Source organism: Triplophysa rosa, linkage group LG13, assembly GCF_024868665.1.
Source record: "Triplophysa rosa linkage group LG13, Trosa_1v2, whole genome shotgun sequence".
Lineage (NCBI taxonomy): Eukaryota > Metazoa > Chordata > Actinopteri > Cypriniformes > Nemacheilidae > Triplophysa > Triplophysa rosa.
The window spans coordinates 13,112,352-13,138,934 of NC_079902.1; the positions used below are offsets into that span (position 1 = coordinate 13,112,352).

The 26,583-nt window shown below is 38.1% G+C and overlaps 1 protein-coding gene across 6 annotated transcripts in view; it reads right to left on the reverse strand.

Moving 5' to 3' along the window:
• gria1a (glutamate receptor, ionotropic, AMPA 1a) overlaps positions 1-26,583 on the reverse strand; it is an 81,164-nt gene that overhangs the window by 27,750 nt on the left and 26,831 nt on the right. For all 6 annotated transcript variants that reach the window (XR_008964110.1, XM_057348812.1, XM_057348811.1 and 3 more), the window contains exons 4-11: positions 20,644-20,828; positions 16,863-16,916; positions 9,421-9,579; positions 8,940-9,107; positions 7,948-8,052; positions 7,590-7,700; positions 3,951-4,157; positions 3,311-3,744 (exon numbers count right to left, since the gene is read on the reverse strand). Coding sequence is in view for 5 of the 6 variants with exons in the window: in XM_057348812.1 (XP_057204795.1) it covers positions 3,311-3,744; positions 3,951-4,157; positions 7,590-7,700; positions 7,948-8,052; positions 8,940-9,107; positions 9,421-9,579; positions 16,863-16,916; positions 20,644-20,828 (1,423 nt within the window). In the remaining variant the exon portion in view is untranslated. The remainder of the gene's footprint in view (positions 1-3,310; positions 3,745-3,950; positions 4,158-7,589; positions 7,701-7,947; positions 8,053-8,939; positions 9,108-9,420; positions 9,580-16,862; positions 16,917-20,643; positions 20,829-26,583) is intronic.

Genomic DNA, 26,583 nt, shown 5'->3' on the forward strand with positions numbered 1-26,583 from the left:
TTATTGCTATGCTGATATGAATGACGTCACCAGAAAGCTCCGTTTCAAAATCTATTGATGTGCTCTGCTGTCTACATTCTCCATAGACGCTGATTTCTAAGGTAGCATTCTGACAGAATAGGGACCTGATTAGTGACTGATGAGGAACACAACATAGACAGAAACTCTGTGTCATGAAATCAGTGATCGACACAGGAGACCCGATTCCTCTCTGATTTCAACAGAGCTGGACATTACTATGCTGATAAATAACGTTAAAGGAATAGTTCACCCAAAAATAAAAATGCTGCCGTCATTTAATCACCCTTATTTCATAAAAACCCTGTATATGACTCTTTCTTCTGTGGAACATAAAAGAAGATATTTTGAGAAATGTTTCAGAGGTTTTGTGTCATACAATGGAAGTCAATGTTGTTTGGTTACCAACATTCTTCAAAATACCTTCTTTTGTGTTCTGCAGAAGGAAGAAAGTCATACAGGTTTTCTTATAGGCAGCTTGCTATATTTTGGAGCTGAGCAATAACACAAACCACATGCACATTTTCAATTCTTCTCTCCTTATCAAAAGAATCACACATCCATCAGAAGTTTTATTATGCAGCAGAATCAAGAATTCTAGATATCCATCTGGACTGTTGGCTTGAAGCACTTGTTAGACTTAAAAATCCAGTTTGATATAAATCCTATAAATGTACAATGTCCTATAAAAAGACGTTGTAGTTCCCACAGGTGTGGAGCTTGTCATGTGTTGACATTTGTGTGAAACCTACAACATTACCCCTCCCATTGCCCTTGAACCTACAGCTATTCACCTCATGTTGCCATCTACACCCTGCCCCATTAATGAGCTTTTTAATTGGTGACCTTTGAGAGTCCAGCAACAGTGTAGCGAGAGACACTTCATCTCTGCCTCTGCACCAGCGCGGGGTGAAAGCCTCCGATGTAGCATTCAAGGAGCTTTAATCAGATTTCCAAAGAGCTGCACATGAGAAATTACCAAACTAAATCAGTAATCTGCCGAGTGCTACATAACAGCAGCACCTTTGAGAAATCACTAGACCCCAAACATTTAAGAATGATTTGAACATCCTGAGCAAGGCAATCTATGTAATGAATTGCAGCGAAGCGAGTAATTTGTAGTGATGAAGAGAAAATCCTATCTGAAACCGAGGACAAATTCTGGACACTCTGGGACGAAAGCCCAAACGTAATGCTAATTTGGAATAACTGTAAATTTTCCTAATATTCTAAGATTTTAAGTGCCTGAACATTTTTCACTGTCTTCGAAATACTTTCTAGGCTTCAACAACATATACACTCACCTAAAGGATTATTAGGAACACCATACTAATACGGTGTTTGACCCCCTTTCGCCTTCAGAACTGCCTTAATTCTACGTGGCATTGATTCAACAAGGTGCTGAAAGCATTCTTTAGAAATGTTGGCCCATATTGATAGGATAGCATCTTGCAGTTGATGGAGATTTGTGGGATGCACATCCAGGGCACGAAGCTCCCGTTCCACCACATCCCAAAGATGTTCTATCGGGTTGAGATCTGGTGACTGTGGGGGCCATTCTAGTACAGTGAACTCATTGTCATGTTCAAGAAACCAATTTGAAATGATTCGAGCTTTGTGACATGGTGCATTATCCTGCTGGAAGTAGCCATTAGAGGATGGGTACATGGTGGTCATAAAGGGATGGACATGGTCAGAAACAATGCTCAGGTAGGCCGTGGCATTTAAACGATGCCCAATTGGCACTAAGGGGCCTAAAGTGTGCCAAGAAAACATCCCCCACACCATTACACCACCACCACCAGCCTGCACAGTGGTAACAAGGCATGATGGATCCATGTTCTCATTCTGTTTACGCCAAATTCTGACTCTACCATTTGAATGTCTCAACAGAAATCGAGACTCATCAGACCAGGCAACATTTTTCCAGTCTTCAACTGTCCAATTTTGGTGAGCTCGTGCAAATTGTAGCCTCTTTTTCCTATTTGTAGTGGAGATGAGTGGTACCCGGTGGGGTCTTCTGCTGTTGTAGCCCATCTGCCTCAAGGTTGTGCGTGTTGTGGCTTCACAAATGCTTTGCTGCATACCTCGGTTGTAACGAGTGGTTATTTCAGTCAAAGTTGCTCTTCTATCAGCTTGAATCAGTCGGCCCATTCTCCTCTGACCTCTAGCATCAACAAGGCATTTTCGCCCACAGGACTGCCGCATACTGGATGTTTTTCCCTTTTCACACCATTCTTTGTAAACCCTAGAAATGGTTGTGCGTGAAAATCCCAGTAACTGAGCAGATTGTGAAATACTCAGACCGGCCCGTCTGGCACCAACAACCATGCCACGCTCAAAATTGCTTAAATCACCTTTCTTTCCCATTCTGACATTCAGTTTGGAGTTCAGGAGATTGTCTTGACCAGGACCACACCCCTAAATGCATTGAAGCAACTGCCATGTGATTGGTTGATTAGATAATTGCATTAATGAGAAATTGAACAGGTGTTCCTAATAATCCTTTAGGTGAGTGTAGATACAGAGTGAAATTATGCACGTGTCAGTGTTGTTCAATGCAATATGACATTGATTTGCAATTCAAATTCTATTCATTGCAACCGTGTTCCCCCCACACACACCGCACAGTGCATGTCTCATCTGCACATGTCAATCCCATCAAAATATCACCCATCACCAGCCGACATATTACGTAGATATTAAACTGGATCATTTCTTATGAACGTCACTTCTTCTCCAAGTCAATTACACTTACAGGATGTTATGTGTAAAGGACTGGATTCTATACACATTTTATTTTGCTATAATGGTATATAATAGAAAATGTCATAAAAGGTATTTCACAATCTGCTTGGACACCATTAAAGTTTGTTCACATCAAGAACGATCAAAGTTTTAACATGAATGCTAAATTGTAGAGAAATGTGGAGTCCAAACCACTTCTACAACAATACAATCTTTGGGATCTCAGAGCAATTTTATCCAGACAAAACAATCAGAATCTATTCAACTTTACACCCAAACAAATGAATTGTTGATGCTGTTCACTTTACTTAAACAATTCATTTTGATTTAACGCTATTTCTGCGAATTCACACTCCAAACTCCAAACACACTCCTTGAAATGGTTTCAACTTTTTGGCTCAACTCAATGTTTTCATTTTAATTTCATTTGTTTTCATTTTGTTTTCAATGTTTCAATCAAGTAGCTAAAACACCCATAATTTAAACATGCTAATTCAATAGCTTTCCCATTTCCAAACATCTAAAACACAAAGTTCAATCTCACCTGGGGGAGATATCACAGCCCTGCTGCATGAACGCTCCCAATGAGAACCAGAGACTGTTGAAGATGCCAAACTCATTGGTCTGCTCCTGACTCTGCTGATTCTGGTTCTGTTGGCCCTGACCCGGTTGGGCAGATGATGAGGAGGGCTGGTTAGGGTTCTGTTCATCTCCTTCCTCGTAGTCCTCTGCGTGCCACTCGTACGGGCTAAAGCGGCTGACCAGGAAGAGCACCACGCTCACGCCGATGTAGGCAAACACAATACACATCCAAATCTCATAGGCCAGAGGGTCCAGGAAGGAGAACACACCAGGCTTAGACTTCTGAGGCTTCTTGATCATGATGGAGATGCCCAGACTCATGAATGGTTTTGAGAAGTCGATGACTTCCTCCCTGACCAGAGTAATGGTCAACGGTGCCACAGCTACATCAGCTTTCTGCGGGGAAACATCTGATGTTACATGGTAGCAGTAAATACTAAATGTACATACTACGGCCAAAATCTCACTAGATGAATGATTTTTCACGATTCTCCTCACAGGGGAATACCTGTCCATCTGGCGAGATTTTGGCCATAGCTGTATCCCTTCGAGCCCTAACCCCTTAAGTATCCTAAAGCAATGTATAAATACGTAGCACTTACACCATAGACAAGCTCTCCCACCATCCCATTCCACATCTTGGTCTCAGGATCTCTGGCTCCATATTTTCCATCAGCCACTATCTTGAGTTTGTACTGGTATCCCACGTGTTTGGCAATCTCTGCTGCCAGTTCCACACAGTAACCTTCATACTTTTCATTTCCATTAAACTGCTCATGGTTCTTCTTCAGCATGACATATGGGGATTCCTAGATAGGACACACAGGTAGATCACCACATTTATGCATACTTACCCGGTAACAGTCAACAGACAATACTTAACATTACGCTGAAAGCCTTAGACAATAATAAAATGGGTAAAAAAACTGTATTCGCATTTATTGTTAATGCAGATCCATTGATAATAGAATTTACTCCTAATATTTACTCTTAAAAGTTATTTTAATTTCAGTATTTCTACATACTGCACATACTTTTGATTTAAAAACTGTAACGAGGAAGGCGCGACGAGAGCCGTGAGGGAACGGTGCGAGGCCGGTGACGCGAGTGATAATGAGTGTCAGCTGCACGTTGCACCGGTCTCGCATCTCTCACGGAGGAGCGGAAGCATAAAAGGAAGAGCGACAGGAGTGAAGGACGAGAGAGAGGACCAGGCCTGGGCAATGTGTTAAGTTTTATTTATGTTTCGACCGCAGTCGACCGTGAGGTAGCTGTCGGCCCTATACTTTTGGTTTGTTGTTGGTTTATTTTATTAAAAGTTTGAATTAATGTTCGTCGGTTCCCGCCTCCTTCCTTCCTTAGTTTTGAACATTGTAACAAAAACTAAAATAATTACAGTTAATAGAACTAGGATGAGTAACATGCCACCCTGGCTATGATAAATTTATTAAAAACACAATTTATATTAAACATTCATATAATTCATTCAGACAATGCTATTTGCAAATAAAATAGTTTTATTTAAGATGGATGGTGAAACGTAGCAGGCTATTGAATATCGGCACGCCAAAAATAGAAACGTCAACTGGAGATGCAAGGCATCTCCAGACACAACGCAACAGGAGCTTCCAGTGTCGACAGCTTCAATGATTATAATGGGAGCATCACAGTTTTGATGCATTGTGATGCACCGCATGCAATGCATCTAGTGTAGGCACGGCGTGATGATTCAGAAACAATACTTAAATCACATTTCATGACATTGAGAGCAGGGAAAGAAACAGATGAAGCAGAGAGGCAATAGTGGTTTGTTACTTAGAACACGATGAACTTGACAGGTTTATTTTCAGACGGCTTCTTTGCGCATCATCGACAGACAGGCAATCAATTGGGCAGAATGTGTTGGGTGATTCTATTTGTGGATGCTCTGTAATATGAGTTGGATGTTCAATTGTGATATTTCAGAAAGACTGGACGGCCTGAGGAGATTACTGCACACATGGCACCTGAGGCCCTGCTGACAACAGTCAGTGGCAAAACTGTTCTCACATTGAGCTCACGATGACTGAATAACCTGAGAGTGTACACAGAAGGGAAAGAGAAGAAGACAAAAATACCTCTCTCTGTGCAAGTTTAAAATTGATACTTTTGTGTTTCAGTATTATTGTAGTTTTATTAATATTTCAAATGAGCTTTTATTTTGTTGTTTTCATGTAAATTTTTGGCGTTTTTGTTTATTCATTTTTGTTATTTACATTTTTATTTTATTAGTATTCATTAATATCTGTATTATTCATTTTTATATTGCTATGTAAGTTTTATTTTTATTTCAGTTTTAGTTTCAGTTTATTGGCTTTTATTTGTTTATTTTTAGTTATGTTAATTTCAATTTTGATGTCATTTTATTATGATTTATTATTTCATTGGTATTTATCATTTATTGCATTATTCATTTTGTATATTGCTATATAAGTTTTATTTATTTTTATTTTAGTTTCATTTTTAAGTTTATTGGCTTATTATATTTCTTAGTTCTCATGGTAACTTTAGTTTCATTTTTAGTGATTTTGTTACTTCACTTTATTATGTTCGTTATTATTTTAGTATTTCTCATTTATTTTATCATTCAATATTCATTTTTATATATCGCTATATAAGTTTCATTTATTTTTATTTCAGTTTTAGTTTAAGTTTATTGCTGAGGAAACATTTCTAATTATAATTCTTGTTCCTTTAAATAATTTAAATAATACTCAGGCTGATATTTTGGTTTCAATTAACCGAAATGTACTGTGAAAAGGTGTCAAATCTCAAATTGCATTAGTATAGCAAAACTTTTAACAACTTCCTAGAAACAGGCCCATGCTGTTGTACAACATTTCCTGCTGATACAGACCTCCGAGATGGCCGACACGTCTTTCAGGGAAATCATTTTTTAGAGCACCTAAGGTGATGTGACTATTCCCGGCATCTTTGATAAACAGTCTCTGTAGGACAAACAACACAGTTCAGACCATTTCCTGCAATCCATCCCGCTCCCTTGTGAGCACTTAGCCCCTAACCCACACCGTCGATCCATTACAGGCTCTTTTCTATCAACCATTCGCCCCACGTCGCTCCATCAGGAACCCGTCCACTCGCTCTGCCCTTTCTCCAGCGGGGAACGAGAAGGCCATTCCACATATCAAAGGTTAATAAATGCCCTCTGAAGCCTAACTTGCGACAGAATTGCTAAAACGCATGCTAAGCCCAAGGATCTCTGCTGAATGAGGGTAGAGAAAAGGAAAATTAATCTTTTGTCCACTGCTGGCGATTCAATCCCAGGTTCCACTTTAAGGAGAAGATGAAAGCGCAGCAGCTGGAGGAGCAGTTATGTCTCATTTACAGACAGAGCACAGAATAGCTGTTGCGCTTTTATCTGCACGCTATAGGATTACCGTTACCGTGCTGAGGGATGAACACTGGAGGTGATGCATCAGGTGGCAGAATAAATACAAACAAAACAAAACACACAAACAAAAACTGCAGCTCTTTTTGTCTTTTCTGCAGTGAGATGTGAAAAACCGAACTGGGTTGTGTACATATTTCTGTATTTTCATAGTAAATTGTCAAATGTAAAAATGTGCTTTGTGTGTGGTAATATCTAAATTTAAAAAGTTCAGTCAGATCAGGTAGAAATAGCACTTTGAGAGAACTACCACATATTTTCACATATTTACAGTGTATGTAAATATATATTTCATTTAGTGCCGTCAAATCGATGAATCGCAATTATTTTTTATATAATATTTATGTGTGGCATGTAAATTACATGCATATAAAATACATGTGTAAATATACACATATTTACATACATTTATATTTAAATATAATTTACATTATGTATAAATATAAAAATGTATTACTCATATAATATATACATTTATGTTTGTGTATTTATACAGTACACACATATAAATATACACGCCACACACATACAGTATATTACAGTATATAAACACAAACATTTATCTTGGAATCAATTACAATTCATCGATTTGACAGCACTAATTTAATTATAAATATAATTAATTTCCAAGCATATTAAGTTAATATTATTAAGTAACAATAACAGTTGCAATTATTAGGAGCAAACATTGAGACAAACAAATCATTTGATTGAATGATTTTGCATACTGTTTACGCACATTCAGAAGCAAAGAAAAAAACATCGTTACATGTGTTATATGAAGAAGACATACCAGAATAGTGGTAACAATATAAGTGCGGTTCTGCAGTCCGTACGTGTCATTACTGCCGTGTATGTAGGCCGCCGTGCTCACAAATTTCTCATCCTCATTCCAGTAACCCACCTGAGAAAAGATCAAATCAGGGACAACATCAAAAACCCTGAGACATCGCACAGGAGATGTGACAAGAGACAGTGCTCATTTAGTTAGGTCTGCAGAATGAATTGTTCAAATGACCAACTAACTGGATCTTGTAAAGCCTGTAGCTGTTTTATTTAAACTATAAGCAAATAAATCAGTCTTAGAGGTGTGAATCAGTCTGTCATATTGAGAGGCTTGTTAATCCTTTGTCTGACATTTCAGTACTCACTTTCTTAGGTCCCGTCGGTTTGAGTTCCATCACGCTGACAGTGTAGTTCGTCCGTCTTCCTTTCTCATTGAACTGAATGTGTCCGGTTAAGCCATCGATCCGAACCTGAGATGAAAACACCCAAAAGATGTCTTTATTCACAGCGAATGAGTTAAGGAGTCTCTTCAAAATAATCTTTCTTTCTTTGTCTTTCTGCCTTTCGTCTCTGGTCTCTGAAGGGTTTTGTATCTCTCACATCGCCTCTTCTGTGCGTACAGTACTGAATGTCTTCCAGGCCGAATGATGGAGTTAATTGACCGAGTTGAACATCAATCTCTGCAGCCTCCCAGCAGATGGACCGAATTCCCTGAGTCCAGCACACATCAGACTCTCATCAGACGCAGCCCCAAGCAACTGTGAGACAGTCTACCTCTGTGCGACGAAACACAACTTACTGCATCGCCTCGGCTCTCCTCAAACTTATAATTAAGTTTTTTAATGAAATGAAGTGAAATGCACAATCCGGTGGGCGGAAAACACCAGTTTTGTGTAGGATTCCCAAACGGAGTGCATTTCTACAGATTTCCAATAAGTCATATTTAGTTTCCTCAAACAAATCCTGCTCCGACTCACCTGCCAAATTGTCTCGTCTACGCTTATTCGCACACACAGCCTAAGGCAAAGAGGCGTACACCTGCCGAAGGCTAAAACAACAAAGTCAGGTGTTCTTTTCCTCATGAATCTTTTGGTGAATAAAACATGTCATATTCTGTTATTACCAGCATAAATGTTTATTGCCAACTGGCTTGGTTCATTATCACCCGTGTCACATTTGATCGCGACGGTCTCTTTGGTGAATCGATTTGAACTTTAGGAGATATAAAGATGTAATTTGCTTATTGGTCTTTCATTCCGCCCAATCACAACAGATTAGATGCCATGTCAGTCTTGCAAATAAAGTTTATGCTGGAGAAATGTGCGTGTCTGTGTGCGGTCCCTCCAGGGTTGGTTACCTGCTGAAGTGCTCTCTGGATATCAATGCCTTGGCCCCAAGGTGCCGGTGGGTTGGCCAGACATTCTCCAGCATTTCCACGGCGAGAAATGTCTATCCTCTGCCTGCGGAGATTCTGGAAGGCTGTGGACATCACTTTGACCCCATCGTATGTAAGCGCGCCGGTATACTGCATGCAGAGAGATAATCGAGAAGTGCACTTTACTATAAGATATATTTGATATTATCATTTGTGTGTTTTTCTGAATGGAAGCTCATAAGCCGACTAAATAGAGCGTTTCAGACAGAAAATGTACAACAAGCTTTTTGTATATTAGATTCTGAGGTAATTCAATTGCGCAAATCCAAGCAGTGATTTATTGTACAACTACCTACTTGCCTTTAGTTTCAGGCCCTTATTCGGTTCTTTTCAGGTATTTTTCATCTTTTCAGGTACATTAGTTCATTGTGAAGGATTTAATCTGGTGTAGTGAGCATCTCACCTTCAATCCTCGCTTGGGAGATTTGGCGTCTTTGTTATCAAAGTCCATCCACTGCTGCACTATTCTACTGACGTTTGGATGTGCGTAATTCACCAACTGAAACCCTGTTACATTAGCTTCACCCTTCTTGAACTCTGTCAGGTCGATGTCCAGAAATCCCTAAAGGACCACAAAGAACAGGTCAGCAAGTATCATTAACTAATAATTGCATGGATTTGCAACAGCTACATACATGAATCATCTGTGGGCCTGTTCAACGATTAATCGCGATTAATCACTTCCAGAATAAAAGTTTGTGTTTACATACTATATGTCTGTGCACTGTGCATTTTAATTTTGTATTTGCAAACACATACACATAGATGATATCTATATATATATTTATATATATTTAATATATACATTTAAATTATGTATAAATATTAATATATACATGCAAATACTTCCTAAATATATACATGTATGTGTTGAAGAGTTTATTTCCAAAAAGATATAAACCGTTTTTAAAATATTTCAAAAATCATATTTTTATGTTCTCATGTTTTTATTGTGTAAGTTAGCTGTATTTTTAAATATAAAGAAACCAACTGCAGTTTGATTGATATTAATTGGAATGCACAATAAAAAAGTTATCTCTTTTTGGAAATAAACTCTTCATGTGTACCTGTACAGTATCTGTTTATAGACCGTTTCATTGGACGCACGTGCCTGACCCCCAGTTAACTTCCGGTCTGTGTTTGGCTATTGTCTAATAATATAAATATTTATATTTTATTTATCTTAATATTAATTTATATTATTATTTTACTGTATAATTATTGTATTAAATAAACGATTTGTTGAATGGATCCTGTAGTTTTGACGCATTTAAACAAACCGTATGGTACATTGACATCTAGCGGTTGAGCTTGGTATCGCAGTCTAAATTCAAAATATTGGAGAGACAAGTTTAGCCAAGTAACAGTTCTTCCCGGTTTCTTTTGATTGTTATCAGAAATAATCTACAGGCACTCTATTGCTTATGAATGTGTTCAGTTGGGGTCACAAAAGTGCGCATGCGCTGTAATGTTTGTTTATGTTGTTAAGATGAAACTGTCTATAAATACAAATAAATGTGCACAGAAATATATTATGTCAAACACAAACTTTTTGCTTATTCTGGATGCGATTAATCGCGATTAAACCGTTGAACAGCCCCAATCAGCTGTAACAATTATGAAACTGGATTTTTTTCTAAATGGTGCAACATGTCCCTGCAGTTAATATTTAGCACAATACACATCCATTTCTAAAGTTTTAAGTACGTATGTCTGTACACGCAATGAAGGAGACACACATGCTATATAAAAGCACACAGCCATTTTCCATGGTCAAAAAATAAGGCGATAAGAATCCCATTTTAACCATACGTCAATCATTAAAGACACCCTGAAACCACATAAAATATGATAACGAATTCTCAGGCATTGTTAAAAAAATCTCAACGTAAGACCTCAATAGGAAATAGAGGTTAAATCTGCTGCAGAGGGAGTAATTTCCATGCATGGAGCATGAGGCCAGGTCTGTGGAGCGCTGTTAAATGTAATGCAGGGTTTAAAACTTTAACAGAAAGAACACTTGGGTCAATCACTTAATGAAAAGGCTAATCCCTATCATCCACCGAGACTGCTTATCTAAGAAAGCTCGGCTGTTATCCGACGTGAGGACTGAAAAATGAGGCTGTGAATGGGAATCTGCGGCATAAAAACAGAAGCAGATCCTGAGAAGTTGTTGGAGGTCTGTCTTTGATCTGGCAGGCTCTTTTTAGTAATTCTAGCACTTTTCTCACAATCCAATCAACTGAGGAAAGATGCTCTTCGAGTGCAGCCTCCCACCCACTCTGTGCACCTGAGAACAGAGCTAAAGCACTGGCCATGAATATAGCAGCTTGCTTTAGATGTTCGGGAATAGAAAGAACATGGTTTCCTTTCTTCTTCCCTTTCACTGTTTGCATGTATCAGCTGACCAAATACACATGCGACGGTGCGGAAGATTTGTTTGTGATCTACAAAATAGGTGTTTGACTCTGTACTGAGTGTAATAGCCCTTGTCAGGCTGTTAGTGTCTTTGATCTTTTATTCCTAACACGCTCAGTCCCATAGGGACAGTAACGTGTGTCTGTGTTCTTTGGGAACATCTGCTCCACGAGCCAAGAAACAAGTGCTGCTAACATAAGGACTTTGAAAAGTGTATGTAGTAATGGTGATTACTTATACACTTATAAAACATTTTTTTTATTCATGCTGCATTGTTGTGTTTGGAGTGTAAACTGAAGCTCAGCTTTGAGAAGAATTTAGGGAACATTGTCAAAACATTACACACAACACAAGTTTATTCAGACCAAGCCTAGAAGAATGACTACAAAACATTAATATTCTATACTAAAATATTAAATAACAACAACAACATCAATAATAATGATTAAATATTACCAATATTTTATAATAATAATAATAATAAAGTATCGCCAAAATGTACTGCAATCATAAAAATTCAACATTAAAATATTGCCAATATTTATAATAATAATAATAATAATAAATTATTATAATATTTATAATTAATAATAATTAAATATTAAAGCATTGCCAATTTGTAATAACAATTCAATATTAAAATATTTCCAATATAACAATTATTATTCATATAAAATATCAAAAGTAATCAATGTATGTTTTGTTTTTCAATGCATTTTTTATTACAATACATTTTCTCAAATAATTAGTCCAATAAAAACCTTTTGAAAGTTTTTTTGAAAGTGTTTTGTCCATTTTGTATCACACACCTCATATTTTGATTTAATCTAATCTGAGGGGGCATTAAAAGCAAATAGCGTGCAAATATGGTCCCCCCAGGATCACTTTTGGCCAGTACTGTATAATGATGTGATTTTGTTTAATTGCTTTTGTGGTATTATTTTAAATCCGATGAAGGCCAAAGCGTTTAGACCACAACCAGTGCTCTGAGTGAGCAACGCTGCATGAGATCCACTTGCATAAACCCTGGCAGGGTGATCATACTGAAGGGCTTTATTTTGTTTTCCGCCAACTATACATAATCCAGCTCATCACATACTGACTAAATAAGTAAAATGACATGAAATATTGATTTGAGTTGATGTTCTTTTATCTATTGAGAAGAAGGACCTCAGAGAGACAAACAGTGTGAGAGATTGGTTGCCACTGACAACCATCAATATACACTTAAGCAGTCTTTATTGTAACAATATCTGATCGTAGAATGGCATGTTTGGACCAATCAGAATCAAATGTTCCAGAGAGCCATCAGCAAATCTGTTTACAGAAATACAGCTGCAATATCACCTACATAGGGCAATCTTCCTGCACAGACATATCTCCTGTAACTTTGAATGAATGCAGCCGCAAATGTAGAGAAACCCATCACACGACGGGCCTCTAGGCTAAAGTGTCAATTCACAAGCTCATCACTCTCTATGGTGAGAGAGAACAAGGCAGAGACATTCAAGGCCGCACAAAATCCTGAGCGCACAATCCAAGATGCACGTCGTCATATTTGTGCCATGGAAAACTCTGTATCGCACGCTTTTCTTTCACTCCAGATAACTGCCTTTGGAGGCAATCAAGAGCTCATTCACCAAACAAAAGGGCTTTTATATGAAATTAAGAGAAAACAAAGTAGCAGTTTGTAGAATGAAGCTTCAGCTGATTTCAAAAAGCGTAGCGGTTATAAAGGCATATCAGAAAGTCCAATTAACACTAACACTACCATTAACAACATCAAAAACATAAATAGACTATAAACAAACACACATAATTGTAGCCTCTTACAGTTTAACATCTTTAAAGGAACAGTTCACCCAAATATGAAAGTGATCTCATAATTTAGTCATCCTCATGCCATCCCAGATGTAAATGACTTCATTTAAACATAGTTTTATATTAAAATGCTATAGAAAATGCCAACACTGGCTCAAAATGAGGCGGAGGTAATGTCATCCTGATCTTGTACACACATGCAAGTGTAGGCCTACTGTACCTTTAAGTGGCTTAACCAAACACTTTACAAACAAGATCTAAAAAGAGAGTCGTTCTGATCACAATGTGCGTTCAACTCGCTGTGTACAGTATAACGCTGATTCAACAAGCCAACTGCACAGCTTAAATCATAACAATGATGTACCCCGCATAATTTAAGAAACCTTTTCAATAAATTGAAACATTATTCACCTGAACAGCCATGAAATACAACTAATACAGGCAGCTCCTTAGGAGGAAATTAAACGGCAACTCTTCAGCATGTCACCTCCATTGTGTGCCGCTGCACGCAACTGCAGTTACAAATAACGTGCACTCACTCAGTCCATTGAGTGCAAGTAGTGATCACTGCAGCCCGGAGAACTGCAGGTGGGAGGAGTCTACGACACAAACTGCAAGTGGGAGGAGCTTAGGCCGCAAGTAGGCTGGATTTTCACACGGTGATTGAGGATGGCAGGAGGTAGAGACAGTAATGTAAACACTATTAAAAATTACATTTTCTTCGTAGTTTAAAGTTTTGTTTGTCAAAATGCATAAAATTAATATATAATAAAACCAAAACAAATAATAAAGCTTTTTCTGAACAAAGCACGTTTTAGTCGACCGGAAGTTCAGGTTCAACGTGAAGTTACGGCCAGCACGGCATGATAAAAGTTTCAACAAATAAAAACTCAAAAACACAAATGTCTTTACATTGATATAAAAATAATAACTATGCCTATTCTTATATTTGTATTTCAGAAACCACAATTTCTCTAAACCACTGCGAGCACTGCAGTTTCTATTTATGTTACCAATTATTAAAAATGATAATTCACTGCTGTTCCGACATTTTGTGCAACCAACAGATTGTGCTGAACTTTCACCTGAGTTAGGTTTAGGGTTTGGGGAGGGTTTAGTCTTGTATTTTTTTTATACAAAATACACAAAACATTCCGCCACCAACTGTGGATCATGAACCAATACTACAACACACTACATTAAATAGACCAACCAACAGTCCACTTGCGGCTAAAGTTCCACCCACTTACGGCTGACCCGCCCATCTGCAGCTACCTCCGACCTCTGTTGTGACCTAACTCATTGAGTGCACGCAGTGTTTTTTGTGATAACACCTTTTACAAAATTTTGGCAAGATTCAGACGCGGCACGGAATTTGACGGAGGCGGTCGCCTCACATTTTTCTATAAGTGGAAAAACCCTGGGGAAGATCCAAAACACACATATGTCCATTTAAAGTAATTCAAAGGTGGGTTAATTAATGTATTCTGAAGAGAAAATATATATTTGTGAGAAAAAAAACAATTAACATTTTAAGCTTATTTAGCAATAGATATATTACGTATCAATGGAAATATAAAAATGAGCACAGAATGTCGATCTCATTGTTTCTTGCATTTCTCATGACTAGTTCTTCTCATACACATTTCATTCAAATACTTTAATTCATAATTTATGTATTATAAAAAATATTGGGTGAGCTCTGGAAATCCAGATTCAAACTCGTATCCTTCGTATGAGCATCATGGCTCATGTATTCGATCACGGCTCATGTATTCGATCACATTGACTAACCACTAGGTCATGTGTCCATAGTTACCTCATTCCAAAACCTGCTGCCTGGATCCTAGGGTGTTATGGATGTCTAAATGCTTGACTTAGTCACTAATCTGAAATTGAACTTGGGTCTGAGTAGCTGGGAAACGCAGATAAAGTTACACAGTAAGCAGTGCAGCACATGACATGTCAGTCTGATTAAAGAGTGTGTAACCACCAGAGAGAAGACGGAGAAGAAATGGGGCTTGAACAGAAGTCATGTCAGATGTCTCTGATTACAATGGCTGATTTTTGAAGCACTGCTTCGCCTGACGCTCTGTCACGACTGCCTGAATCGTCTTAATTTTTTGGTCAACAGTGCAGTGTCTTGGCATTGCTTCTCATGTAGATTATCTTCTCTCATAGCAACAGTGACTCTGTTTTTGGCTAGGCACAACTGATAATGCCCTTCATTTGTTTGTGCCTTATGGAAATGATGACAGGATTTTGACTGATTTTGTCTGTATTTCGCTAAACGGGAGCCTCCAACGTTTGACTATAAGATTTACACAAATAATTTTGGGTGAAGACATCTGCATTTAAGTTTTAACGTCACATCAAATTGTAGTGGGGGTGTCGCTATATACCGGTATTGACAATAATTGTTATATTAAAATGATTATTGATACGTGTTAAAGCGTTCAGCTAAAAATAAAAATTCTCTCATCATTTTTTCAATCTCATGTTGTTCGGAACCTGTATATGACTCAGATAATGTCTCAGTGGTTCTGTGTCCATACAATGGAAGTCAATGGGGGCCATGTGTTAAGTTACCAACATTCTTCAAAATATCTTCTTTTGTATTCTGCAATAAAAAAGGAAGTCAACCGGTCTGGAATGACATGAGAGTAAGTTAATGATAAAATAATTTTCATTTTAGGGTAAACTATCCTTTTAAATTGATATGCAATTGATATTAAATATACAGTATGCAACCAATGCCAAATTTTTATGTTAAAAACATTTATGGCACATCTCCTCACAGCTTTAGCTTTCAACTGAAGTAGAAAGTATATGGTAGCTCCCACTGGTCATAAAAACTGTATACCACGAGGGAGAAGGGAAGCTTTCCAGTGTATCTGCTGTAGCAGGTGCCTGTATCGCTCGACTGAGTGGATAGAGTTGTATCTTTTTACGCTCTGTGTCCCTGTAAATGTGGTGCAGTGAGCTGGTGATGTTACTATAGAAACTAGCCTTCACCCAAGACTTGGACACAGAGGGGAACGCTTACACGGGCATCCGCTTAGAAATCCGCATTCACACACGCAAACACTGTGTAAATAATATTGAGATCCCAGACACTAAGAGTAATTTCCTCACAGTCCTTAAAATTCAGCCATTATGGAAATATCAGGCAGTTGCAAATCGTTATTGCTTTGCAAGCTTGATCATTTATCATTTACAATTACACCTAACAAACCGGCCAGACTGGTTTTATTTAAAATCCTCAGCAGTGCACCATGCACGAGCACACCTCGAATATTAATGCTGCGATTATCATTGTTTCTGTTTAAATCAATTTGTCTTTCCATTCTCATACACTGAGCGTACGTACAGACCGCAGTAATCATTTGCAGCTCATCAGAATAACAGATCCATTCGCCAGGAAGCATTTATATAACATCTTATCTGTTAGTCATAGCCTGCGAGTAGTTTCTTACTGTTGGTCAGTAGTGAAAATATGCAAATCCTTCAAGCGTAGTTGTGACATTCAAAAGCTTAATTCTTCAAATTATTCATAAGGTCTGTCATACAGTAGTGTTAATATGAGTGGTGTTTGTTTTGGCTTACCAGGTTTGCTAGGATGTAATGGTAACTCTTCACATTCTTCCCCTGCTCAACGATCTGGAACAGACACAAGAAAAGCTACTGTAACAGACCACTGAGGTAAAAACACATTCAAAAGTAATGAATTCCATCACTTGAAATCTTGAAAAAAGGACACTTCTTTAAATTATATTTTATATTTATTAAAACATTTATCCCATTTTCTGAAATAAAGATCTGTTCATGACTTTGATCAATCTTTAAGTGAAGTTTGATATAGTGAGAAGATTTTTGAATAAAAAAATTGGATAAGTTACACTAAATAAATTGCCAATAAATTAGCTAGCAGTCAAATGTTTCTGAATGGAAATTGACCTTTTTATGTTGATTTAGATGACTAAATTGACTAATTTGTAAGACTAGTCTAATCCGTTTATGCAACCGGCCCCCAATTAAGCTAATCTTAGATCGTGATGTGAAAAGATACAATTAAATTTAAAGACATAATTTCATTTCTGATCTTGAAACTGTTATTCTTCTTCAGCCCTGGCAGAGGTGTGCACCCCTGTCACTTTTCATATTTATCAAATTTTCATAAAAATCAAATAGAAAGAAACCCTCCATTTTGGAAAAAAACTGTTGTTGTCTAAAATATTTGACACAATGGTAATGAAAAATTAATAGGGACAGTAATTCTTTAATATAAAACTTGTAAACAGAAAACACAAACGCCAAATAAATGGAATGTATTTTAGAAAGAAAGAAAGTGTTTGTAGGAAACTACTCCAAACCACAGAAATTCTGGCAAATGTAACACTGCATAAACATAAATGAAAAACAAGGAACACAATAAAGAGAAATCACAATAAAAAAACTTAACCCATCTTAAACCACTGTCCATTAAATCTATAATATAAAACTGGTGATCAAATCTTTCTAGGCGACAAAAACGCCCAAAGATTTGCGCTTAGGAATGCTGCAATGCAGTGTTAATATTTCAAAGACATCAAAACATAATTATACATTTACATAATTTGTACTATTAAGGACAAAAACAGTCTAAAGTCTAAAGAAATTCAATATATTGTACAATATTGTACTTCACTCCTGTGTTACCATATTCAGGCAAATAACCCATAACACAGCTCAATAACGATCTGCTTGCTTAACATAAAACATGCTTGAACAAAACATTGATAAGTCAACTCAAAAGTCAAAGACAAATCCCAAAAATGAGCAAATCACAACATATCCAATATTTTCCATATATTCAGACAAAAAGGTGTGTGTTAATATTGTATAATGAGGAGTTCCTGAAAATTCCCACACTTAGATTTTTTCCATAATAGTGCAATCTTTCACAGCAATCATCAATTAAATCAGCAGGCAATTAGTGTGTATCAGCATGTGTGTGTGTGTTTCCCTCTTGCCTCATGTTGGCAAAAAGATGGGTGTGGGAAGGAGGCGAGACACGCTGAGGAGGATGGAGAAAGATTGAAACGCTGTCTCTGGGGAAACCCACTTACACTCTAATGACTGCTGAACCACTGTCATAAAACCAACCAAAGACACAATACCAGCATCATAATGATCACGACACACATTCATCTAAACAAACACACTCGCTTTCTGCAGGTTCTCATTTAGGTGGCATTCCCGAAGCTGTCATATTTACATTCACATCATCGGTCAGTCTGAATTACAATCAAGATGCCTATGTATGTTTTTCCAGCAAGACAGAGGTGGAGAATGAAGATCTATGATGTAGGTTTTCTTTGTGTGTGTGTATATAGAGATAACAAAGCTTCTTCAGCCACCGAGAGGACAACAGTGGTGAAAAACAATGAGTCATATGCTGACGGGGAGGAACACTTTAGCACTCTCCTCAGTTCTGTTTGGTATACTACATCGACCGAGGGTGAGTACTTTAACCCGTGTGGATGAATGCGAGCGAGCTTATGTGTATGTGATGTCAATGGGTGCCTAAGAGTCTGACACTATCAAACTGTTATGTTTTCATTTGTTTAATTTTAAAAATAGTGTTTGTCCACACTTTTTCACACTTTTCTTCAAGTTGTGCAAGCACACTTTAGCTTGTGGGCATGACAGTCAGTAGCATTAGTTATTAATGGAGGCACCAGAAGGGTTCTCTCCTCGGGCAGGCCAGCCCAGGGCAAAAAGCACTTGTGACCTTCTTTTGTATCTCAAATGTCATGATCAACACTAATGCAGACTGCAAAAATCTAACTTAAAGTTTCTGTGAAATAAAAAAAGAAATCTTCTTTTAGCTCGGAGACCATTTGTATGCTAATGTGCTTCTAGCTGACAAAAAAAAACTTCTCACACATACAGTATATGCATTTAACTTTTCCAGGGAAATACCGGTTCAGGGCTAAATGCTAGTTTTTGAGAATTCACTAAAAACTGGCAAAAATCTGCCTTTTATTCACTAACCACCTTCAGGATCTAGTTTAACTAGATAATGAAAAGCGCTATGATGCCATTAAACTAAGCGCTGTAATGCTTTTCAGTGCAAATGTGCCTCCTTTCTATGTAAATCAGGCATATTTTAGGATCCGTAGTTCCTAAACTATTTTAGGATTGTTCCGTAGTTCCTAAACTATTTTTATGCTGTTTGCCTCACGCACAATCATTCCCACCCGTGGAAAACAAGCGGTAGATGAGATTTTGTTTAAAAGAGCTTTTTGTGTACTTTTTCAGCAATCAAAACAGCAATAATTCATCAAATGATGGAGAAGATATACATCCAGACACACAGTGTAGACGATCACACATTCTGCATTTTAAAGAGCTGTCTGGATCACAGTGGTGCTGATGCTGTACAGCCTCTTTAAACTATGCCAGATCGCAGTAGTCGCCTGCATCACAACCTAGCGCTAAAGATGACAATTTGCATTGAGAAAAATGCATTTAGCACTAATTTTGTGGCCTATATTGCTACCTAATTCAACAATTTCTTTAGTATTACGGACACAAAACAATGCAGACAGCGCACGCAAAGGAAGGCTGCTATTAGCAGACACTCTTCTTAGTGAAGACATCTCTTTTCTTCATGTGCATGGCCATTTGTGTTAGAATAAATGTTTCCTATAGGAAAATTCCAGCAATGTTCTTTTCCGTCACAATTGGTGTACGCATGGTGATGAATGATTGCTTTCAGAGAGGAAAACTTTGTGTAGATGTGCTGTGCAAATTGCCGCAAAACGATGCAACAGCTTTAACTGTGGGCGCCATGCTATCAATAACACAACGCGTCCTGTTGAGGGTCTTCCATTTAAGCCATGAAATAGATAAAAGGGAGGCAAAAAGAGAAATGGCACACTATCATTAATTACAGTTGCGAAATGATGCCTACTCCTGCAGGCAGAGGGGAAAGGTGACAGAAAATCGGCGCGTCATCACGGCGCTGCTGCCAAGCCCAAATGTCAACCCAGTGTTATTTATCTGCTCTGTCCTTGGAGCTGTGTGCGTGAGATAGCCGTACTGGACCTCTGTTGCACTGGCCGCTCCATCTGATAAGAGTGGCCGAAGGCTGCGTCTGGACGCTTGCGATCTGAATTGCATTTTAAGTTGAGGCGTCTCGGCCTGCTGGTGTTTACCAAAACATTTTCATAACGGCATGGATATTAGCAGAATTAAAGATGACTAACATAGTAGCTGTTTGCCTTGAGTGGACGACATATTTTGGGCATTTTAAGGCAAGAATATGCAAAATTTGAAATACAATAATATGGAGCGTTCGACAGCTCGCAGGACTATAATAAGAAGGGCGAGAGGCAATTACCTTTTTCAGTATGGAGGTGAGCCTCTCAAGCTCACAGTCGATGATGATTTGGCCCTCCTTCCTTTTGTCCAGATCCTGGAACACTTTGACGAAAGATGCTTCTGTCATTGTCTCCACATTCACAGAGGTCACCAGCCAGTTACGCTCGGCTGATGTGTCCAATACCTTCTGCAGAACCGACAGTCCTAGAATACAAATGTGAAAAATGCAAAAGCATTCAGTTAGAGGAACATTCTAGGACACGTGAGATGCTTGTATGAAAGCAGCGAGGCACTGAAATGAAAATTCTATATATCTGTAAATAATAAGCCTGTTTGAGAATATCTAAAAATCTTAAGATATTTTGTATACTTTTTATTTTCCTGTTTAGCTCTGGGACATTTTTTGGATTTCCGCCTGAATTTGGCATACCCAATTTTAAATGCACACCATATCCACATATAGTGGTGTAATTACAAAAATTTGGTGGCATATTCCAGGAAACCCCTCCAAATTTCATAAAACACTGCTGAAAGTGATAAACATTGTTGTATGTGTTGTCAGTCCTACGAAAAAGACGCAAAAAGAAAGGTGCTTTTTTTCTAAAGTCTGTTTTTGAAAGTGTATTACTCTGAATCTGAGGGGCCCAGGAACCTGCAGACAGTTGTTCTTGATTCCAACAGGTCTCAACAAATAGAGGGAATTTGATTTTTTTCTCTATCATCATGTGGTATTCATTTATTATTCTAAAGCAACTCAAGTGTCCTTTTTTCGTAATTTCTGCCTGAATTTGGCATACCCAATTTTAAACAGACCCCATAACCACATACAATGAAATAAATGGAATATTTTTGTGTAATTTCATGGTAAACCTCTCAAAATTGCATGTAACACAGCTGAAAGTGCATGTAACAAGCAAAACTTGGTGTTGAGTTTGCTCATGGTGTTTTGGTCCGCCTCCCCTGTTGCGCATTGCCATATCTCAGCCTCTGATTCGCCTATTTGGACAAATGAGGGTCTACATAGAGGTCATATTCTGAGCTTCCGTCTAATATGTATATCATGTGGATAGACAGAGGTTCAGATATTTTACAGCATTTTAACTATCCAAGCTTTTATGAAACGTTGCAGACGCAGCACGTTGATGGGAGACATTGAAAGCGGATATTTAACTTTTAAAACCACGAAAAGAGGTAGGAATGGACTTATTTTGTAGAAAACAACCTAATGAAAAAGATTATGTAGCATTTGTGGCTTAGTGTAATGATGGGATGCAGTTATTAGCTTAGATGTTCTATGGATGTGTTGTTTGTTTACAAATATCAAATTCTGTCATGGTTCTGCCCCATCTTGTCTTGCTTTTCTTGATCTTGTGGCAGAGCCATGACAGAACCTCTTGTTATGTGTGGAGAGAGTCATTTTGACCTTTTCGGCCTTCAATACTCTCTCCGGTCCTTGTCTGTGTTCCCGCCCTTTTGTATCTCCTCGTTATTGATTGTTATTAGTTCATGCCCCACACCTGTTCCCTCTTGATTTGTTCCCTTTTTAAGGTCCCTGTGTTTTCTATCCTGTGCTGGTTCATTGTCATTTGTATGGTGAGTGTCTGTTCCGTGTAAGTCTAGTCTAGTCTAGTCTAGTCTAGTCTAGTGTAGTCTTTTGTAGTTATGTCATATGTTAATCTTAGTCTTGTTAGGTGTAATTAGTCTTAGTCCTGTCCTGTTGTAGTTTCCCCTTGTTTGTTATGTTACCCTCACGTGGGTCTTTGTTTTGAATTATTTATTAAATGTCCTGTTAACCCCTTACCCACTGTCTGCGTGTGGGTCCTCTGTTCCTTGTATCTTTGTGTCTCACCCCGAAGCGTGACAAATTCATCATAATTCATTCGACTTGCATTTGATATGTGGTAAAATATCAATGAATCCAACTGGAGATTTATATTCTGTAGAATAAGAGCTTTCATTTGATATATAACTTGAACATGTTGGACTATTCTAGCGTTATGAAAAATGTTCGTGATCATAAACAATCATGATTTTAAAGGGGCTATGACATGGGGAAGTTATGAATTTCAGCCTAAATAAGTTATTTTATGTACCATAAATGCCAAAAAGGTGCACTTCTCCAGAAACTAGAGACTCTAAGCTTTCAAATGATACCACATAAGAAAGTTAGAGTTACAGAAATACATGTAAACATTAAGGGAATACTTTTATGACGTAATTTTAGAGTTTAACAGGTTAAATTAGTAAGTAGAATTTATTTATATTGTATTAAAGGACCATTGTGTATTTTTAGCAGCATCTAGCAGTGAGGTTGCAAACTGCAACCAACCGCTGACTCCACCCCTTCCCCTCGAATCACTACGGAGACTGAGAGAGGATTAAGATGTCGTCACGTTTTCACTTCTTTCCGGAATGAGGTAACATATTTATGAAATGCGTTCTGCAGAGTAGATTGTATGTTTAGGGATACTGTAGAAACAACATAGTGACATGGCAACAACATTCCATGCAAGCAGACCCACTGTGTACGTAGATAGAAATAGCTCATTCATTCTAAGGTAAGAAAAACATAGTTTCATCATGTGAGGTCTGAACACATAGTTATGTATATTATATTGCTTTTCCGTCAATAGATCCCCCAAAAATTACACACTGGACCTTTAAACAGCAAAGCTGCCCAATGTGCTAAATATTAATAACAACAGCAAAATAAATACGATAAATCTTATAAAGAACATAAAAATGAGACTCAAAACAAAATGTACAAAAATAAATTTAGCCTAGATTTATTTTGCTACAACAACTGTGTAGACCACTTAAAAATGAACACTGAGTTTTGCTTGTATGGCCTTTGTCGATTTTTTTTAGTTTTCATGGCTAAAATTTTAGTGAACCCCTATGTGAATGTACCGTGTTACAATGAAAGCATTAGAAAGAACAAATGCTTGTATGCAGAAGCAAGTTCATTAAAGAGCAAAACCAAACTAAAACAATCAAGCAGTGTTCAGGACTGTAGTATTGCCACTCTGTTATCTGCATCCACCTCTGACCTTCTAAATGTCACTTTACTGGCTGTGAATTCGTAAAAACCTGTCTGGAAGATACAGAAGAGTAGAGAGAAAGAGTGAGATTCAGCAACATTGCTCACAAACAGTAATGGGGTTCGATTAGTGAAGACATTGATCTCAGCATCAGATTTACAGATGGCAGATGTATATGCACAACCCTGAGAGACCAATCAGTGAACGCAAATCTCTCCGGATAGAAAAACAGTGCTCTTATCATCCAACACAAAAGCATCAATACCTTAACACCACACAAGTCTACTGATATGCTTTACTGTTTGCTGCATACATAGGCAGCATCCTAACTAATGAAATGACCTACATAAGCAGCAACTTTGCAATTCGAGTCTTATTTTTTAATTAAATTAAATTAAAACTATTTGATACATTTAAGTATAATTGAGTATATTTCAAATCTATGTTTCCACCATTTATTCTATTCACTGAGCTTGTTGCAATGCATTCTGGGATTGCCAGGTCTGGTCTGCTTAAATGACCAAAAATGATTATACTGCCTACCATTCAAAGCAGTCTTCACATACACATGCCTATGATGCCTTGAAATGCTCCCTATAAAGACAGCTCACTAGATTCTAAAACAGAGACAGTGTCCATAGCGATAACACCAAATTCAACTTTACTTTCACATAAGAGGCAGCCATTCTGAAGGATCCCATGACACAAGCGTGTATATGTTTGCACTTATTATACTGCCAGTGAGAGTATCTTATGCTTCTTGTGTTCTTGTTGCATCAGCACAATGACCAGCACCTTCAAATTCATCCAAACCCCTCTATCTCTGCTTTCTGCTGTGTGAGAGTGCTTTACTGAATATTTCAGGCCAAGTTCATTCAGTAACTTCACAAACCTAAAACTCTTTTTACAGTATGTGCACAGTCAACACACCGTCAAAAACTAACAGTGGGAGTCAATTGCCTCCTGCAATCGGATCCAACGCATGCTCGACAGCTCTACAAAAATACATAGATAACTACCATGGGAGCATTTATGTTGGGAATTGTTAATGAAGTGTTTAATGGACTTATTCGGGTTAGTTTTATGCATCCAAAATAAAAAAGTGCTCTTGGATTTTACGGCGTTTCTTCAACGCAACACCGTACAGCTTTTGCATGAGCCGTAATTAAAAAGAGAAAAACAAGGATACGTGCTTTATAATTTATGGACCCAATGAATCTAACAGAAATATTTCATTCATGGGGTGGGATAAACCGTAAAATAGATCACTAAGAGTTGGACCTGTGCCATTCTGTGAAAATGGACTACACAAAGTGAGTTTAATTGAGAACTCCAACTGGATATCAAAAATGGAAATCAGCCACGAATTCCACTCTGTGTATGTGTGTTTCTTCAACTACAGGCAATTTGCAATTTAATATACGTAACTATGTTTTTAGAGATGTGTATAAAGACCTTACATAATGAACCGTTATATTTTAATTACCTTAGAATGAGATTCTATCTACATACACCGCAGGTCCCCTCGCATTGAATTCACCATGTTGTTTCTACAGTAGCGTTTTGTGAATATGTTATCTCCTTCAGCAGAAAAACAAAAACGTGATGACATCTTAGTTCTATGTCAGCCACCGTAGTGCTTCAAAAGGGAGGGTGAGGGGTGGAGTGAGCCGTTGGTTGCAATTCGCAAACCTCACCGCTAGATGCCGCTAAATTTCATACACTGGACCTTAAAAGCAATGATAAAATAATCATAAAGATGACTATATGTAAACTTTTATCATTTAAGATTGATAGCCTGAGTTTGGGACAAAGTTAAAACAATCAAATCTACACACAAAGGGCATTTCAAAAAAATGACAAAAATAAATCACAAAGACACTTTTAACGTGACCTTCTGATAACAAAACCAAATCTGAAATCTGCTAGTTTGAATAAAAAAACGACCCCTGGGACAAAAGAAAGACCAAAAGTTTCAGAAACACCTACATATAGTTAAGTACGGGGGAATCATTTAAAAATAGCTGGATTCCGAAGTAAAGGAGGCACACATTGATGGCAGGGGAGAGGAGGAATATTGATTTCCTCTTCTGCTTCAGACCGCCTCTGTTTTGAGCACTTGCACTTTGACCCCTCTGCATCTGAGCCAGTTTTGCTTTCTGTTTGACTCAGTGTGAGTGCAGCTGGACCGCTTTAAGACTGCAGGGTGATTTGACATTAAGGGGCTCACGCTCTCAGCAGGCAGAACAAATGACTCACGATGCACACCAAGAACAGGGCCAGCGGGGAAAGATGCCTCTTCTTAGCCTCATTCTTGCTCATCTGGGGTGGTATGATGCCAACAGAGTACTACGCTAACATGAAACCCAGCGAGCTGCTGTGAAATTAAAGTCACAAGGTATCTGTGTATCTGCATAGGGAGCTTATGGCCAGCTGTCGGTGTGGACGGGTTCACATACAGGCTACATACAGTCTCATACGTATGCCCTTAAAAGGCTTAAAATAACCCGGTAAACAGTGCGGCGCTGTATCTAGGCAACAAGAGGCTGGTGATATGGATTCCTGCAGTTTGGTTCCTCTCAGTCACAGAGTTAATGATCCCACAATCTTAACCCAGAGCCCTCAGCACTTTCACAAGATAAAACCATCACCGAGACATTCGTGGCACTCATATAGGTGTACATCAAACCTGTTGTGCGCCGACCAATGACAGAACAGACAGCCGCAATAAAAAAGGAGAGACGGGAAAAAAAAGGAGATGGGAAAGCTGATGGTAAAAGAGATTCAGTGCCCAAAGCATTGTGGGTCACTATTTCTCCACCTCTGTCCTAAATAACCTGCAATATTCAGATGGCATCATGGCTGAGATGAATGTCTGTGACAGATGGTGACACATTACGGGGATATTGCTGCCGATT